The following is an 18,707-nucleotide window of genomic DNA, read 5'->3' on the forward strand; positions in this document are numbered from 1 at the left end:
GAAACTTTATTGGCAAACACCGCGAGCTAACCCGAGACCACTTGATTCAATCTGTTTAACAGAGTTATTGCGAAAGCCTTCTTCTAACTCTGTATATGATGACCGACCTTAAGTTCAAATGCCTTCTACATGTGCCGTTACATCACACGGCTTCGATCATTGGCTCTATGGCGCGTGCATTGTTTACATAAGATGTAGTAACGTAAACTTGTCCAGACAGAATGGTGCTTTTTACTCATTTTAGGGGGATTGGATGGCTTAATGGTTAGCGTGCGCGCGCTGTATCATAAAGTCTGTCATTGAGTCGACTGGCGTGGTTTCGTATCCCCGGTTGTACGTGACAAGGAGTAGGGTCGCCTGTCCAACCTCGTGGGTTTTCTCCGGGTCCTCAGGTTTCCTCCCACTGCTAAAGACCCCTATGCACAAGCGAATTATTGAAATAAAATTAAACCATATGTTAGTCCCGAAATGACCTAGTTGTGTCGAGTGGACGTTAAACCCCATTTCTCTCGCTCTCTCTTTACTCATTTTATATACTCATTTACACTAAATAGGAAATATTTTTTTATCTAGATATACTTCAAACACCTTTATTTATTTTTCTAATACGTCAAACAAATGTTCTAGAATTTAATTTGCAGAAGGAAAAAGTTAATATTGCGAGCTAATTAACCCGCAACGATGTCACCCCCTTCAGTGATTGTAGCGGCTTATCAAATATTCACTTCTGATCAGTGTGCACTTGGTTGGAGAGCCAGTGCGTGACGCACTGAGACACCGTGGTTTTGCGTTTCAACATCATCATCATTGAAATGAAATGGGGTTTAATGTCTTACTTTTCTGCCCCGACTAGGTTAATGAAGACGGACAATAAGATTAATATGACCACATCATGACTTAGTACAAATTGTCGACAGGCTCATTCGGAATAAAATACTAAAAAGGTGAGTATACAGCAGGTATATATTTTAATCAAAGCAATTATTTTATTTGTTTTAAAAAAAAGCTCAAGATAAAATGCATGTGGGTGAATTATAATATACTAGAAACATATTTACCTTCTTTATACATGTACATGACGTATATACGAATCGTAGCCCCAATTAAAAACTAATAGCTAATACCAACCATAAACTATTAGTACGAATTGTTATCAATCAATACTCCAATATAATAATACAAACTCAATGATTTGAGTGACTGGCGTCTATACAAATAAACATTTACATTGGTGGCCAATTTAATAAATTGTTGGTTTACAATGATAAACAATAAATTATCATTTTACAATAATATAATGAATTATCAGTTTACAATGATAAATCAATAAGATATCAGTTTACAATGATAAATCAATAAGTTAACAGTTTACAATGGTTAAACAATAAATGATCAGTTTACAATGATAAAGTAATAAATTAACAGCTTACAATGATAAAATAATAAATTATCAGTTTACGATGATAAAAGAATAAATTGTCAGCTTACAATACTAATTCAATGGCTTATCAGTATACGTACAATGATAAAGTAATACGTTATCAGCTTACAATAATAAAACAATAAATTATCCAATGAACCAACAGATTATTTGTTTAAAATGATTATCTAATAAATTGATAACATGTTAATTTTAATGTTTATTTGAGACAGATTAAAATGGGAGCAGACACAACCTTGATCTGCATAATATAAAAATAATGAGTATTTATTCCTTCTAGGATTACGTATGTAAGAAAACGTAACCTGGCCAAAAAAGGTGAATTACAAACATCGATTGAATGCAGTGTTTGGTTTTAAATTTTACCTTATTGACAGATGATTTTGTTTTTCAAATTAAAATCTTTAATAATCATTTGAATATATTTTAGTGACGATTAAGCCGGGAAAATGAGCTATTATCCGAAAAATTCAAATGATGTTATTTGGGTAGAAGTTGGGATTGTTCTTGTTTTATTTAAATTTAGGAATGAATGACACAATAAAGGAAATACAACACGCTATCCCTCTACAGTTAAAATAATTCTGCGTTTATCTCATTATTAATCATATGTGCGATTTTCCTGGAATAAAAGGAGAAAAGATCGAGTCACACATTTTAATGTTATTTAACTGCGGTGCATGAAAAACTAGATGATGTCCATGTTCGATCTACTTCACAGATTACATCAGGGTTTCCACTTGATGCTGTCCCGTTGACACAAACATAAGTTGCTGTACTACCCACAAATTTATCTGGATACGAAACAGTGGCGTTGACAATTGTTGGGGGTTCCGGACATTCTACAAAAATAAACATAACTTAATATTTAATAATTAACATACTATAATACAAAGATTTGTAATCTTAAAGCTAGCGAATTAAAACAAAATGAACCGTTTTGCTCCATCCGGGTCTATGAAGACGGGCATACGTCATACAGTGTGCTATGAGGGAAATTAGACTTTGGCAGCGGCGCTAGGGTCTATCTTTGTTTCGAATTCCAACTGTCAAGTGCACACCAACTTGTAAACTGGACCTCCGCTTGTCCTTCCACCGAACGACTAGATACTGTCCCTTTTCAGACCCTCCGTAACTGTGCCACTGACAAATGGAACCAAGTTGTAAAATCTCGATGAATTGTTTTTGCCAACATCCAGGTAAGCGCCCCACTGCCGCTCCTGAACAAAACAAATCAAAATTACCGTTAAACGGAAAGTGGGCTACAACCACATCATTAATCTGCAGAAATCAAAAATGCTAAACACCATTTCTTTTATTATGCCTTTAATAGATTGTGTTGTGTAAGAAATTAGGTGGTGTTTGTCCCACTTTTCTGCATCTGCACCAACCTGCTTGTGCATGCAACTGGATGCGGAGTGGTCTACCACATGCGCAATCTGCTATCTTTGCAATTCATGATTTCGATCCTATGTTTGTAGTAGAGCCGCTTGCTTAACCTCGTAGAATTTCAACGGGATATCGGGTATTTCGCTTCCGCTCCACTCCTAAGCCCCACTTCCCATGTGCACGATGTTTTTATATATCCATGAGGATAAAATGACCTTTTCTGACACCTGGAAAAAAGGTTATCACCCCTTGACATAATGAACCACACAATGCCACAATTATTAATGATGATTTTACTAAAAATGATCTTTCATTTGCAGAAAAATTTTGGCCTGAGAAATTTTAACTTTGCTCTTTCAACAACAAATTTGAACAGTGTAAGATTTACAATATTGCGTGCGGTTAAAACAAAACATTACAAAACGAAAATGAAAAGAACACATATTATTATACAACAATTGATAATTTTTCCATTCATTTGAGTATTTTACAAAGATATAACTTTACGATGCCAAGTAACAGACTTACCTAATTTACATGCAAAGTCAACACTTGTCCACGTTTGATCGGGTTGACATGTTAATTGTGGTGTACCGTCTACAGCGTATCCACTATTACAAACATAATCTACTACCGTGTTTATTATTCGTACCGCGGTGTTGGTAGTAGCATTTGGTACATCAGGTACAACAGGGCATTCTGAAACAGACCAGAATTTGAGATAATATACTATTTACTGTCTGATCCAGGTAATACTCCGACCTGAAAATTGCTTGCCATTTCTTCATTTTTTAATTAAGATGGCTAAAACTTTGTGACACACCTGGAATTTTCATCCCTTTGATTTCTTCCCTTAGCCTAAATGACTAGAAGTTCGATAAAATCTAGTATTCTCTTGTAAATTTCATATATTTAGACATTGTCACTTTCTCAGAGAATAAACATTACGACTACGCCTGCGTCAAATTGGACGCTTGCATATCGCTTGCATTCCTTTTACTAATTTTACCTTGGCAAATTACATAAAAAGTAATTCTACAATAGTTATGAGTTATTATTACATAAACTCTGACAAAATGCACAACATGCTAGTTAATATGTGATAATGACTGGCACCAATATTGTCCTCCAAAACCAAACCAACACCTCTAACCCGCTTAGGCTCTTCCAAATAACTAGACCAAATATGGCTGTTTTCAGTACCAAGATGTCGCCAAACCACAATTTTTCAAGGAGGAAAAGCTATATAGCTTGATCTGACCTTAGTTCTCACAAGACAGAAAACAATAGGATGACCATTCCAGGTATTTCACGACGTTTTAGCCATTTTAAATAAAAAAATTGAAGAAATGGCAAGCAATTTTCGAGTCCTAGTATCACCCGGAACATACAGTAAGAGAAATAACGTTTAGACCATTTGAAAACAGTTGTATGTTTGAAATATCGGCCAGAAATGATTAAATATATATATATATATATATATATATATATATATATATATATATATATATATATATAACAATTAAAATTTGTTTTTTTTTGAGGGGGGGGGGGGGGGGCTTGTTAACCAAATTGCGGTTGTTAGCATACTAAGATACAGCGCTGTTGTATACAAATAATAGTGCTCATTTTTTAGCATCTATTCTGTATCCAAAGAAATATCACTTGTTAAAATTTTCCTGTCCACATGAATGAACCCGTGATGCGCCATACCATTAGCGCCTCACTAATATCATACTTACGTTTTAAACACTGAAAGTCGGTCGTGGACCACTGTTGATCTGTTTGACATGTAATGTTGGGAGAACCGCCTGGAACTGTTTCAGGATCACAGGAATAAGTGGCATTACTACCAACAAATTTATCAGCATAGTTAGCAGTCGCATCTGTTATATTTTGTGGCTCGGGACATTCTGATAAAAAAATATTATTTGCATCAAATATAGTCCTGGGAAATGTTATCTTAAATCAGATGAACATGTTCGTATTTGTCATCAAATTCATGCTTGGAAAACATAAAATTACAAGTAACTTTTAACAATTTGTATAAATCAAACTGAACTAAAATCATCGTATCTTGCAAAAAGGTTAAGCACCCCATGAAAATGGACCAAATAATGTCTCAATTATTTTCGAGTTTCATATTAACGGTGATTTTAATACAAATACAAATAAATAATTGGTCATTCTTGAGTGACTGCAATGCATCAACGCCAAGACCTTGTACACTCAACTTGCCCCCCCCCCCCCAACTATATATGGTCTTTAAAATCTGTTTCTTGCAATATTAACTCATTGTCTGTAAAGATGGTGCGAATGAGATTGATACAACCGCAGATATGCATTCGGCAAGAATGCCCTGCTGTCTGGTTCGGAAACATTGACAAGCAAACCAACGGTGTGAAGGACCGACCCCGTTACGGATAACCTAAAGTGAAGTCACTTGGTGTTTACCAGGAAGGGCTGGAACCTGAGGGTGTGGCTGAACACCCATTAGTCGAATGGAAGTAGGTTTCTGATCCATGTCACGGATGGGCGAAATGGTGGGCTAAGAGACACGGAAAGGCGGTTTATATACCAAGGAACATTAGCCTAACCGTTCCGTACGGTGGAGGCTCAGTCATGATGTTGGGATCTCGCATAATTGCAAGTTGTACATGCCAGGCAATCTTACATATATTAAACAGACTTACCTAATTTACATGCAAAGTCAACAGTCGTCCACATTTGGTCAGGTTGACATGTTAATTGTGGTGTACCGTCTACAACGTATCCACTATTACAAACATAATCTGCCACCGTGTTTATTATTCGTACCGTGGTGTTGGTAGTAGCATTTGGTACATCAGGTACAACAGGGCATTCTGAAACAGACCAGAATTTGAGATAATATACTATTTACTGTCTGATCCAGGTAATACTCCGACCTGAAAATTGCTTGCCATTTCTTCATTTTTTAATTAAGATGGCTAAAACTTTGTGACACACCTGGAATTTTCATCCCTTTGATTTCTTCCCTTAGCCTAAATGACTAGAAGTTCGATAAAATCTAGTATTCTCTTGTAAATTTCATATATTTAGACATTGTCACTTTCTCAGAGAATAAACATTACGACTACGCCTGCGTCAAATTGGACGCTTGCATATCGCTTGCATTCCTTTTACTAATTTTACCTTGGCAAATTACATAAAAAGTAATTCTACAATAGTTATGAGTTATTATTACATAAACTCTGACAAAATGCACAACATGCTAGTTAATATGTGATAATGACTGGCACCAATATTGTCCTCTAAAGCCAAACCAACACCCCTAATCCGCTTAGGCTCTTCCAAATAACTAGACCAAATATGGCTGTTTTCAGTACCAAGATGTCGCCAAACCACAATTTTTCAAGGAGGAAAAGCTATATAGCTTGATCTGAACTTAGTTCTCACAAGACAGAAAACAACAGGATGACCATTCCAGGTATTTCACGACGTTTTAGCCATTTTAAATAAAAAAATTGAAGAAATTGCAAGCAATTTTCGAGTCCTAGTATCACCCGGAACATACAGTAAGAGAAATAACGTTTAGACCATTTGAAAACAGTTGTATGTTTGAAATATCGGCCAGAAATGAATAAATTATATATATATATATATATATATATATATATATATATAGATAACAATTAAACTTTTTTTTTGGGGGGGGGGGGAGGCTTGTTAACCAAATTGCGGTTGTTAGCATACTAAGATACAGCGCTGTTGTATACAAATAATAGTGCTCATTTTTAAGCATCTATCCTGTATCCAAAGAAATATCACTTGTTAAAATTTTCCTGTCCACATGAATGAACCCGTGATGCGCCATACCATTAGCGCCTCACTAATATCATACTTACGTTTTAAACACTGAAAGTCGGTCGTGGACCACTGTTGATCTGTTTGACATGTAATGATGGGAGAACCGCCTGGAACTGTTTCAGGATCACAGGAATAAGTGGCATTACTACCAACAAATTTATCAGCATAGTTAGCAGTCGCATCTGTTATATTTTGTGGCTCGGGACATTCTGATAAAAAAATATTATTTGCATCAAATATAGTCCTGGGAAATGTTATCTTAAATCAGATGAACATGTTCGTATTTGTCATCAAATTCATGCTTGGAAAACATAAAATTACAATTACTTTTTAACAATTTGTATAAATCAAACTGAACTAAAATCATCGTATCCTGCAAAAAGGTTAAGCACCCCATGAAAATGGACCAAATAATGTCTCAATTATTTTCGAGTTTCATATTAACGGTGATTTTAATACAAATACAAATAAATAATTGGTCATTCTTGAGTGACTGCAATGCATCAACGCCAAGACCTTGTACACTCAACTTGCCCCTCCCCCCAACTATATATGGTCTTTAAAATCTGTTTCTTGCAATATTAACTCATTGTCTGTAAAGATGGTGCGAATGAGATTGATACAACCGCAGATAATTGATATGCATTCGGCAAGAATGCCCTGCTGTCTGGTTCGGAAACATTGACAAGCAAACCAACGGTGTGAAGGACCGACCCCGTTACGGATAACCTAAAGTGAAGTCACTTGGTGTTTACCAGGAAGGGCTGGAACCTGAGGGTGTGGCTGAACACCCATTAGTCGAATGGAAGTAGGTTTCTGATCCATGTCACGGATGGGCGAAATGGTGGGCTAAGAGACACGGAAAGGCGGTTTATATACCAAGGAACATTAGCCTAACCGTTCCGTACGGTGGAGGCTCAGTCATGATGTTGGGATCTCGCGTAATTGCAAGTTGTACATGCCAGGCAATCTTACATATATTAAACAGACTTACCTAATTTACATGCAAAGTCAACAGTCGTCCACATTTGGTCAGGTTGACATGTTAATTGTGGTGTGCCGTCTACAACGTATCCACTATTACAAACATAATCTGCCACCGTGTTTATTATTCGTACCGTGGTGTTGGTAGTAGCATTTGGTACATCAGGTACAACAGGGCATTCTGAAACAGACCAGAATTTGAGATAATATACTATTTACTGTCTGATCCAGGTAATACTCCGACCTGAAAATTGCTTGCCATTTCTTCATTTTTTAATTAAGATGGCTAAAACTTTGTGACACACCTGGAATTTTCATCCCTTTGATTTCTTCCCTTAGCCTAAATGACTAGTAGTTCGATAAAATCTAGTATTCTCTTGTAAATTTCATATATTTAGACATTGTCACTTTCTCAGAGAATAAACATTACGACTACGCCTGCGTCAAATTGGACGCTTGCATATCGCTTGCATTCCTTTTACTAATTTTACCTTGGCGAATTACATAAAAAGTAATTCTACAATAGTTATGAGTTATTATTACATAAACTCTGACAAAATGCACAACATGCTAGTTAATATGTGATAATGACTGGCACCAATATTGTCCTCTAAAGCCAAACCAACACCCCTAATCCGCTTAGGCTCTTCCAAATAACTAGACCAAATATGGCTGTTTTCAGTACCAAGATGTCGCCAAACCACAATTTTTCAAGGAGGAAAAGCTATATAGCTTGATCTGAACTTAGTTCTCACAAGACAGAAAACAATAGGATGACCATTCCAGGTATTTCACGACGTTTTAGCCATTTTAAATAAAAAAATTGAAGAAATGGCAAGCAATTTTCGAGTCCTAGTATCACCCGGAACATACAGTAAGAGAAATAACGTTTAGACCATTTGAAAACAGTTGTATGTTTGAAATATCGGCCAGAAATGATTAAATTATATATATATATATATATATATATATATATATATATATAACAATTAAACTTTTTTTTTTGGGGGGGGGGGGCTTGTTAACCAAATTGCGGTTGTTAGCATACTAAGATACAGCGCTGTTGTATACAAATAATAGTGCTCATTTTTAAGCATCTATTCTGTATCCAAAGAAATATCACTTGTTAAAATTTTCCTGTCCACATGAATGAACCCGTGATGCGCCATACCATTAGCGCCTCACTAATATCATACTTACGTTTTAAACACTGAAAGTCGGTCGTGGACCACTGTTGATCTGTTTGACATGTAATGATGGGAGAACCGCCTGGAACTGTTTCAGGATCACAGGAATAAGTGGCATTACTACCAACAAATTTATCAGCATAGTTAGCAGTCGCATCTGTTATATTTTGTGGCTCGGGACATTCTGATAAAAAAATATTATTTGCATCAAATATAGTCCTGGGAAATGTTATCTTAAATTAGATGAACATGTTCGTATTTGTCATCAAATTCATGCTTGGAAAACATAAAATTACAAGTAACTTTTAACAATTTGTATAAATCAAACTGAACTAAAATCATCGTATCCTGCAAAAAGGTTAAGCACCCCATGAAAATGGACCAAATAATGTCTCAATTATTTTCGAGTTTCATATTAACGGTGATTTTAATACAAATACAAATAAATAATTGGTCATTCTTGAGTGACTGCAATGCATCAACGCCAAGACCTTGTACACTCAACTTGCCCCTCCCCCCAACTATATATGGTCTTTAAAATCTGTTTCTTGCAATATTAACTCATTGTCTGTAAAGATGGTGCGAATGAGATTGATACAACCGCAGATAATTGATATGCATTCGGCAAGAATGCCCTGCTGCCTGGTTCGGAAACATTGACAAGCAAACCAACGGTGTGAAGGACCGACCCCGTTACGGATAACCTAAAGTGAAGTCACTTGGTGTTTACCAGGAAGGGCTGGAACCTGAGGGTGTGGCTGAACACCCATTAGTCGAATGGAAGTAGGTTTCTGATCCATGTCACGGATGGGCGAAATGGTGGGCTAAGAGACACGGAAAGGCGGTTTATATACTATTCAAAAAAAGTAGGGGATATTTGATTTTGGGGGCATAATACTAAAATATGCAAATGACTACGAAAAAAGTCACTATAGAACTTAACAGAAGAAACATTTCCAGTTACATGTGACGCCCAAACGCACCAATAGCTACCGCATGGAATGCAGGTGATGCTTGGGATCATCATGGGGTCCAACCCAAGATTTGCACGACTCTGACTTTGAATGTTACAGTCATTGTGGCATTGAATTCCAGGGTGGAAACATCTGTTTTATTGTTTTAGTGACCAGAAAACAAATTTTGATATGCGTCGGCTTACCCAAAATGAAAGGTTACGTGCCCTTGGCGTGCTACAGATCGGCACAACACAGGCGGTTGTGGCGCGGACGATGAATGTTTCTCAGTCTGTCATAAGCAGGCTATGGTCCAGATACCGTGATACACAATCTGTACAGGACAGACCACGCTCAGGTCGACCAAGGGCGACAACTCAAACCCAGGATCGATTTATCCGTACCTTGGCCTTGAGAAATCGTGTCATCACAGCAAATCAGATCAGCGCTCGTCTTCAAACAGACACTGGTGTGAGAGTGAGTGGCCAGACGATTCGGAATCGACTGCATAGGGGTCACCTTCGCGCCCGACGTCCTCGCGTGATCCCTTGTTTGAGAGATCATCACATTCAGGCAAGACGTCGTTGGTGTAGGGATCGTCAACACTGGGATAATCGACGCTGGAGCAATGTGATGTTTTCAGATGAGTCAAGGTTCACTGTTGATTTTTTGGACAGACGTAGGAGGGTGTGGCGTCGTCGAAACGAGCGCTTCCAAGACGTTAACGTCATCAGACATGATCGATTTGGGGGTGGTTCTGTTATGGTGTGGGGAGGCATTACTGTTGCTGGAAGAACGGCTTTATATGTTGTTGCAGGGCGTGTTACAGGCCAGTACTACCGGGACAACATCTTGGCAGTCCATGTTGTGCCGTTCGCACGACGTCATGGCCGCCGTTTCATCTTCCAGGATGACAACGCAAGATGTCACAGGGCCAGGATCGTTACAGGTTACCTCCAACAACAGAACATCACCACATTATCTTGGCCAGCACTGAGTCCCGACCTCTCCCCATCGAGCATGTCTGGGACATGCTTGGACAGAGGTTACGTCAACGTCAACAACGTCCTGTCAATGTCCAAGAACTTGCTGCTGCGTTGCAACAGGAATGGGACAATCTGGACCAAAATGACCTTAGACGTCTCATTAGGAGTATGCCACGTCGGATCAATGCTTGTTTGGCAAACAGAGGAGGATTTACCCGTTACTGACTTGGTTGTGATGCTGTGGTAACTTTGCTGTTTGACCCCGGGTATCATTTTACCCTTATAATGGTCAGTCTGTGCCTTACTTAGTCTAACGATCATTTGGAATAAATCGATGAATGTGAACTTCATTTCATTTTGTCATTTGTTTCTTCGTCAGTTTCATTAGGTGACTTTAATAACACTTAAAAACCAAATATCCCCTACTTTTTTTGAATAGTATATACCAAGGAACATTAGCCTAACCGTTCCGTACGGTGGAGGCTCAGTCATGATGTTGGGATCTCGCATAATTGCAAGTTGTACATGCCAGGCAATCTTACATATATTAAACAGACTTACCTAATTTACATGCAAAGTCAACAGTCGTCCACATTTGGTCAGGTTGACATGTTAATTGTGGTGTACCGTCTACAACGTATCCACTATTACAAACATAATCTGCCACCGTGTTTATTATTCGTACCGTGGTGTTGGTAGTAGCATTTGGTACATCAGGTGCACCAGAGCATTCTAAGAACAGAAACAACTACATGAAGAAAATGAACAATTCGTTATCAATTATAAACCTGTTAAGAACAAACTAGCGACTTCATAGGACACCACGATACAAGTGTGCATATTTATGTCTCTTTATAGCAGTTTGTAAACAATAGCACAGCAAATATTTATTGCCTATGTGACCTCCACAAAAAGAACAGGACCCTGTTTCACAAAAACATAAATCTCCTTAAAATAGTCTTGAACTAAAATTCCATCCTAACTTAAGATAGATGCGTTCACAAAACGATTTTAAGCATTTTAGATAAAATCCACTAAAATAATATTATAAGTTAAAATTGTATCTTAACTTACAATAGTGGCGTTTCACAAAACTTTTTTAGGGACAATTTTAACTAAAATCAATTTTAACTTAGGGCAGCCGTCACCCTCTCCTAACATAAAATGCCGAGATTAACAAACATTGATTAGAGCTACGTTGTGAGATCTATTGCGACATATAGATATATTTGGAATAATGTTAATATTGCCAATGGCCCGGGTTATATAATTTAAACATACATGTACTATCATTCACAAAAATAATTTTCATTCGATTTTTTTTTCATTGAATGGGAAATATAGCTGCGGCCCACCCGTTTATTTTATTGGAAGGCAATAATAATGTAAGCAATTAGACGACGACCCAAATTAAACCCCAAAGAACAAAATGTAGGCATCGGAACATTGGTTATTTCGTGTATTAGTTTAAAAGTGGTTAAATACCGGTACTTTTAAAATTCGACAATACTTTAGTCTAGATTAATCGTTTAAGTCAGAAATATCACATATTTGTGACAATTGTCAATAGTTTCTGTTATCCAAAATACCATAAAACTACTAAATCCAAGCGATTTAGTTTATCGATACGCATTATTTCCATTGAAGCCTGCGAGTAAATCAAATGCCAAGGTCACGAAAGCGACATGCAAGTTCAAGGCCAACCAACTGATAAATTTCAAAACGAATAATACGCAATAAACTTGTTTATTTCATCTCTCTACGACTGTCTGACCATGTGCAGACAGTGTTACAACGTATGAAACTCTTCTCATTGGTATTGTAACGGTTAGTTTAACCTGGCAACTGTTTTCAGTTCCGAAGCGTTTAAGCTTGCACCCTGAGTGCCCTTGCCGGAATTGTGCACGGCGCGAGCGCAAGCAATTTTAACTAAAATCTATTAAAATTGCATTGTAAGTTACAATCGATCTTTGTGAAACGCATACAATTTAAAATATCATTTTGATTTTAGTTAAAAACTATTTTAGTTTAAGTTTTTGTGAAACAGGGCCCAGGTGCCATTGGCTCTAATCTATTCAATGTTAATATATATCTATTGATATTAATTAATTACATCACGTGTATTTTAGTGCTACCTTTCACTGACAACGGATGTTTCTGAGTTCGGCGTTTCCCGCTAGACATTGCAAACGTTACAGATCCATTTTAAAAAAACTAAATCAAATGTAAAATACAATGAATTGAACACCATACTCACGTTTTATACACTGGAAGTTTGATGTGGACCATTGTTGATCGGTTTGACAAGTGACAACAGGAGAACCATCTGGAACTGTTTCAGGATCACAGGAATATGTGGAATTACTACCAACAAATTTATCAGCATAGACAACAGTTGCATTTTCTATAACTAGCGGCTCTGCACAAACTATAAATGACAAAATAACATTCTTTATTTTAGCCGAATTTTCGGAAGGACTTTCAATACATGCAACGAGTTAACAACGTCTACACTTCTCGAACCCCACAAACTTTATATTATGTCAACAATCATACAGCACGTCTGTCGGGCCTCGATTCTGACCGTTTATAATCAATCAGAAAATAGGAGCATTTCAGTATGCATTGTAGTGTGCTTGTGTTAAAGGGGTGGTATAGGGGTGGGTTATGAGGTGAACTTTGGGTCAAAATGTTTTTTTTTTTCTTTACCAGACACGCAGAATGTCTGTCTTGTGTGTGCTTTTTTTACTCTAAAAATTATGTTTCTCCCTGAATATAAATCTAAAAACATTGACATATGCTACTGGAGACAAATCATCGTCGATGTCAAAATGAACAAATTTTCTCCCGATGGCTCCCGATGTTTTTGCCCGCAAAAACCAGAGTACTCCCGTGAGAAATGGCACTTATTAGACATCGGGGATGGTCCGATGAACGTTCACTGATGCTTCGGCTATGGTCACAGCTTACGAAAATGTTCCCCCGAACAACTGTCGTAAATCATCGGTGATGGCTCCCGATGCTCGGGAAAGTTCCGGAGTACCTTCGCCGATAATAATCAACATTAGCGGGTGCATTTGTGCGAACCAACCCAGGTGAATCTGTGGAAGGTTATGGGAGGGTATATATGCACATTGTGGGCCAGCATCATTCCAATCTCTCTCTGGCAGTGGAAGGGTGCACATCTCGGTGTAAAGTTCACACATTTAATTTTGTTAATGGAAGGTTACTTATTATGGCTGGCTTACAAGAACAGCAGGAGTTAGAAAGAATAATTTATTCAAAATCCAGCCAATCAGCGCCATGGGAAGATTGCACATTTCAATCGTCGGTGAATATTTGCGACGCCCCCGAGGTTTCCCCGGGACACCGAGGATTCTGTTCCAGAAGCCTCCAGAGGCTCACCAATTACCATCGGTGGTACATCTCCTAGGCAAAAAATGACCTGTGGGAACTAGGCATTAGATTTAAAAAAAACGGAAATAGGTTTTGATGAAAATGGTGTTGATGTAGTAAAAGTATTTTGTAACTACCGTACCTGGATTACACGCAAAAGTGACATTTGTCCACGTTTGATCAGATTGACAATCCAAAATCGGGTCTCCCCCGACTAATTTATACCCATCATTACAACCATACGTTACGTTTGCGCCTATAATTCGTGAGTCTGTGATAGGTGCAGCATTTGGTACGACTGGAGGCAGTGGACATTCTATAACATAAAGACGATCACATACAATTTAAGACGACTGGATGTGCTGGAAATAGCTAATAAACTGGAACATTTACTTTTGGAAATATTTTTAGTTTTACAGTTGCTGTTTTTTAAAATTTGTAGCTACCGTAATATGAAGTTTGGTTTCCTGCATCTCACACATAGGCCCCATACATTTCTCTTGTAGTATAATAAGCGAAGTTCCAAGCAAAATGTATACCCAAACCTTGACGATAATAACCAGTCGAAATAACGATTATGCGAATATACGAAGTATAAACAATTAAATACGGAGGGAAAAGCATGGTTTAATATGCCTACTACTATATTTGACGAGTATAATTATGCTGAAACAGTCATGCTATCGATCAAAAAGTTTTTCCAGTTTTGTGAAAATATTTCTTATTTGTAAATAACACTGAACACAATATTTAGACTAGCATACAAATGGTTAGGTCTTGCTACGGCTACGTCTACAATGCTAGTGAGGAGGATAATAGCGATATCGCACATAAGCCTGAGAGCAGCGTCTCCGCTCCCTTATCATCGCATGCAAGGATTTTATTACGTGTATAATATTGTGTACACGGACAGACTTTGAATTTTCGATTCACCCAAACAATATTACAGGGACCAGTTTAATTTATTGCCCAGTTTAATTTATTGAAATTGCAGAAAATGCTTACGTTCTAGACAGATAAATCCAACTGCTGACCATTCTTGATTATTTTGACAAGTGATATCTGAATTACCATCTAATAGTCTATCAGACGTACACGTATACGTTGCTATACTATCAATAAAGTTGTAGTTGGAAGTCGATACCGTTGTATAATTTAAACTTGGTGGGGGCTGACATACTTAAAATAAAAAAATATATATACACAATTTGCTTCACGGGTACCAGGTCATTTAGTACTAAATAGCACGTTTAAGCTTTGGTTTCTAGCAAAACAATATAACATTAGTATACATCAGAATGAATTCTTGATTTTCATACCTTCAATTGACGTCATATTAACGTTTAACAAAGATATGGCAGACAATGTCTAATTCACTCCATATCATAGCCATTCTATGATCCAGAGGGTTGATTATGAATAATTTTTAAAATGTTTATATAACTTTTGAAGCATTAGGAAAATTTAATAGAAATGTTTCGGTAACTACAATAGTTTAAAGCAGGAATTCAATGTATGGCCAGTTCCAATTATTCAAATCCATTATCTTTTTATGTTTCCTTCGAAATAATATATCAATGTCTGGGTCCATTTTTTGCATTACTAAAACTTTAAAAAAAATCATCAAAGTAGAAATGTGATTTTATGCCAACCGATTTCATTGCAAGATGTGCAAGGCTAACTTACCTAATTTACACTGAAAGTTAGTAGAAGACCATTCCTGATTGGACTGACATGTTAGTTGTGGCGTTCCATCGGCAACATATTCCCCGTTACAGTGGAAATCTACAACTATACCTACTATTCTTACTGTCGTGTTTGCGGTAGCGTTGGGTAATTCTGGTACCGTGGGGCATTCTGGAATAAATAATGTAATTGTTAGTTTAGCACCACCGCAGAGAGACTAGCATAATATGAGGTATTTTTATTTTAATAATTTGGTTGAGTGCATGGCTCTTTCAAAATCAGGGGAAACCAGGGCACTCAATCTTAACCCTGCGATTAGGAAGGCGATACTACTACCTGACATCAGTGTCGGACTGGGCGCCCACCTGTCCACCTGTCCGTGACAGGTGGGCCTAAGCTCATTAAAAAAAAGTGGGCCTAAGCCTATAAAGAAAAAAGAAAAAAGGAAAGAAAAAAGAAAAGAGAAAGAAAGGAGGGGAGGAATGAAAAGAAAGAAGGAAAGAAGGGAGGAGAGGACAGGACAGGACACAGGACAGGAGAAAGAAAAGATAGGAAAAAAATGACTGACAAACAACACAAAAAGAAGAAAGAAGTGTACTAGAATTCTCAAATTCATCTAATGATTGTGCTCTTGGGTCATTCTGTTATCTAATTGTATCAGGAAATCAAAATTTTGGCTTCTTCTGCTTTAGACTGAAATGCTTGGAAAATGGGTTTGCCGTTGTCAATTTTCAAAATTTTCCTGGAGGGAGACCCCACCCCCTCGGACGCCGAACTCGTGACGCGCCTTCGGTGCGTACTTGTGTGGGCCTTGGTCAATGACCTGACAGGTGGGCCTTCGGTCTACCAGTCCGGCACTGCCTGAGATTACAAATGAGGGATACGGTCCATAACTTTTGCACAGATAATATTATTATGGCTTATGACTTAAGACCACCCAACCAGTTCACACTCTTATATGCTATAGACGTAGTTGCAGTTGAACGGAATTGGACTATGGTCTAGAACGTCATGGTTTTGTAAGTCCAGTTATAAGATAAGTGTACAACCTGACAAAAGTTTGAATTGATAATTAAAAGACGAATATCTCTCAACTCGTGTTACCGCTAGTGTTACTTAAAGATACATTATGGGAGATTAGATAAAGAGCTGACAGTTCTCACTATAATAGTTAAAAACTAAATACTGTAAAGGGGATTTGCTGAAAATTTCAGTCAAATTGATCCACTATGAACCGAGATTTTAGCGATTGAATTTTAGGCCTTGCCTCGATCATCATTAGTAAAGTCGGTACGATAAAAAAACATAGTGTCGATTAACCATGTCATGATTTAATTATGAATGGAAGTCGAACAGCAAATCGGAACCTAATCAAATAAACATCGCAAGCTAGCGATGCCATCGAGAGCTGATTATGGTCTGGATAAGTTAACTAATGTCAAATTAATAATTTAGATAACATTTCAGACCTAAATAAAGACATGCAATAGGCAGATTTAGCTCTTGCATAGTGTATTTTTAATCTAATATGAACAAATCAAGTATATATACGTAGTTAGCAAAACTTGTACTAAAGGGCGTAGCCGTACGAGATAGGGGGCTTGGGGGGTGGGGTTTGGCGTAGGGTGTTGGGGGCTGCAGCTGTAGTCATTTTTGCGATCATTTTTCGGGCATTGACAAAGTAATGAAACAAATGAAATTTTTGTGGATATAAAAGGAACAATATTAAAATTATTCAATCCCGCAAAATGAAGTGCTCGGAATCCGGGACTTTTACTGACAGTTGGCTGAGGTGATGCAATTCCCAACTGAATTTCAGATTTTCAGAAAATCGCACAATTCTAATTTTGATTCTGGGTGTCTCGTTTTCAAATTCAAACTGCAGTTCCAGATAATTCGCTCCGCTAGAAGCGCTTTCTGCTATTTTTCCGAGATTCTACTACGGCTATATAGTGATCGGGGTATCTGGTAGAGTTAGTTAGGTTCATTTTTCGGGCGCTGCCGCCGTATTTTTTTTGGTCAAAAAGGACACCCCCTACCCCAAGGAAGTACGCCTATGGTAAAGAGCGTAACATTTGCAGCTTTAGACTTTCTAATTATACAATCGCTGCGATCGACTCTTGATTTGATATTGCTTCAAACCAGTAAATAAATAAAAAAAACTCACGTTTGTGACATTGAAAAGTTGAAGTAGACCACTGCTGATTTGATTCACAGATAATGACAGGAGAACCATCTGGAACAGTTTCAGGAGCACAGGAATAGGTGGCATTACTGCCAATAAATAAATCAGCATAAACAACAGTCGCATCTGATTTAGCTGGTGGCACAGGACATACTGTAATGATATTTGAGATAGGTCTGGTATGTGAAATCTACTGAAGTAATTAAGTTATCATGTTTTTTATTCTATTAATTGTAAACTCTCTGTTAATACTTTATCTTTCGGGATTATTTGCAAAAATTTTAGATTTTGATATGTTTGTTAATTTGAATTATAGTATATTTTACCTGGATCGCATTGAAATTGAACAGGGGACCATGTTTGGTCGGGCTGGCAGACTACAGTTGGAATTCCCACAATAGCATACCCAGTAATACAAATGTATGTTTCTTCTGCTCCGATTATACGTGATGTGCCTGTTGGTGTTGCATTTGGTAACGGTTGTGATACGGGACATTCTGAAAATTTTTAGTAAACTAATAAATCAAAGATCTCATTTACTTTGCTATAATACTCGGCCCAGTAATTCCCTTTATTTTCATGAGTGCCATTTATTTTCCGTTTTTATTATTTCTGGAAAAAAATGTAACATTCGGGAACAGTATATTATAC

General features: G+C 37.4%; 1 protein-coding gene and 1 long non-coding RNA gene across 2 annotated transcripts; both read right to left on the bottom strand.

Moving 5' to 3' along the window:
* Positions 1 to 1,012: 1,012 nt before the first annotated feature.
* Positions 1,013 to 14,495, bottom strand: LOC126808422 (sushi, von Willebrand factor type A, EGF and pentraxin domain-containing protein 1). The gene is made up of 10 exons (XM_050533122.2): positions 14,328 to 14,495; positions 13,047 to 13,217; positions 11,351 to 11,521; positions 8,864 to 9,034; positions 7,674 to 7,844; positions 6,718 to 6,888; positions 5,524 to 5,694; positions 4,573 to 4,743; positions 3,359 to 3,529; positions 1,013 to 2,283 (listed from the first exon to the last, which is right to left on the bottom strand). The coding sequence occupies exons 3-10, from the start codon at positions 11,382 to 11,384 to the stop codon at positions 2,105 to 2,107; spliced, it is 1,239 nt and encodes a 412-aa protein (XP_050389079.1). The 5' UTR covers positions 11,385 to 11,521; positions 13,047 to 13,217; positions 14,328 to 14,495; the 3' UTR covers positions 1,013 to 2,104.
* Positions 14,496 to 15,208: 713 nt separating this feature from the next.
* On the bottom strand, positions 15,209 to 18,465 carry LOC130010554 (uncharacterized). The gene is made up of 4 exons (XR_008785847.1): positions 18,383 to 18,465; positions 18,039 to 18,209; positions 15,872 to 16,042; positions 15,209 to 15,364 (listed from the first exon to the last, which is right to left on the bottom strand). It is a non-coding gene; the product is annotated as an uncharacterized LOC130010554 (long non-coding RNA).
* Between the last annotated feature and the right edge of the window lie 242 nt (positions 18,466 to 18,707).

The sequence above is a fragment of the Patella vulgata genome, chromosome 1, assembly GCF_932274485.2.
Source record: "Patella vulgata chromosome 1, xgPatVulg1.2, whole genome shotgun sequence".
NCBI lineage: Eukaryota > Metazoa > Mollusca > Gastropoda > Patellidae > Patella > Patella vulgata.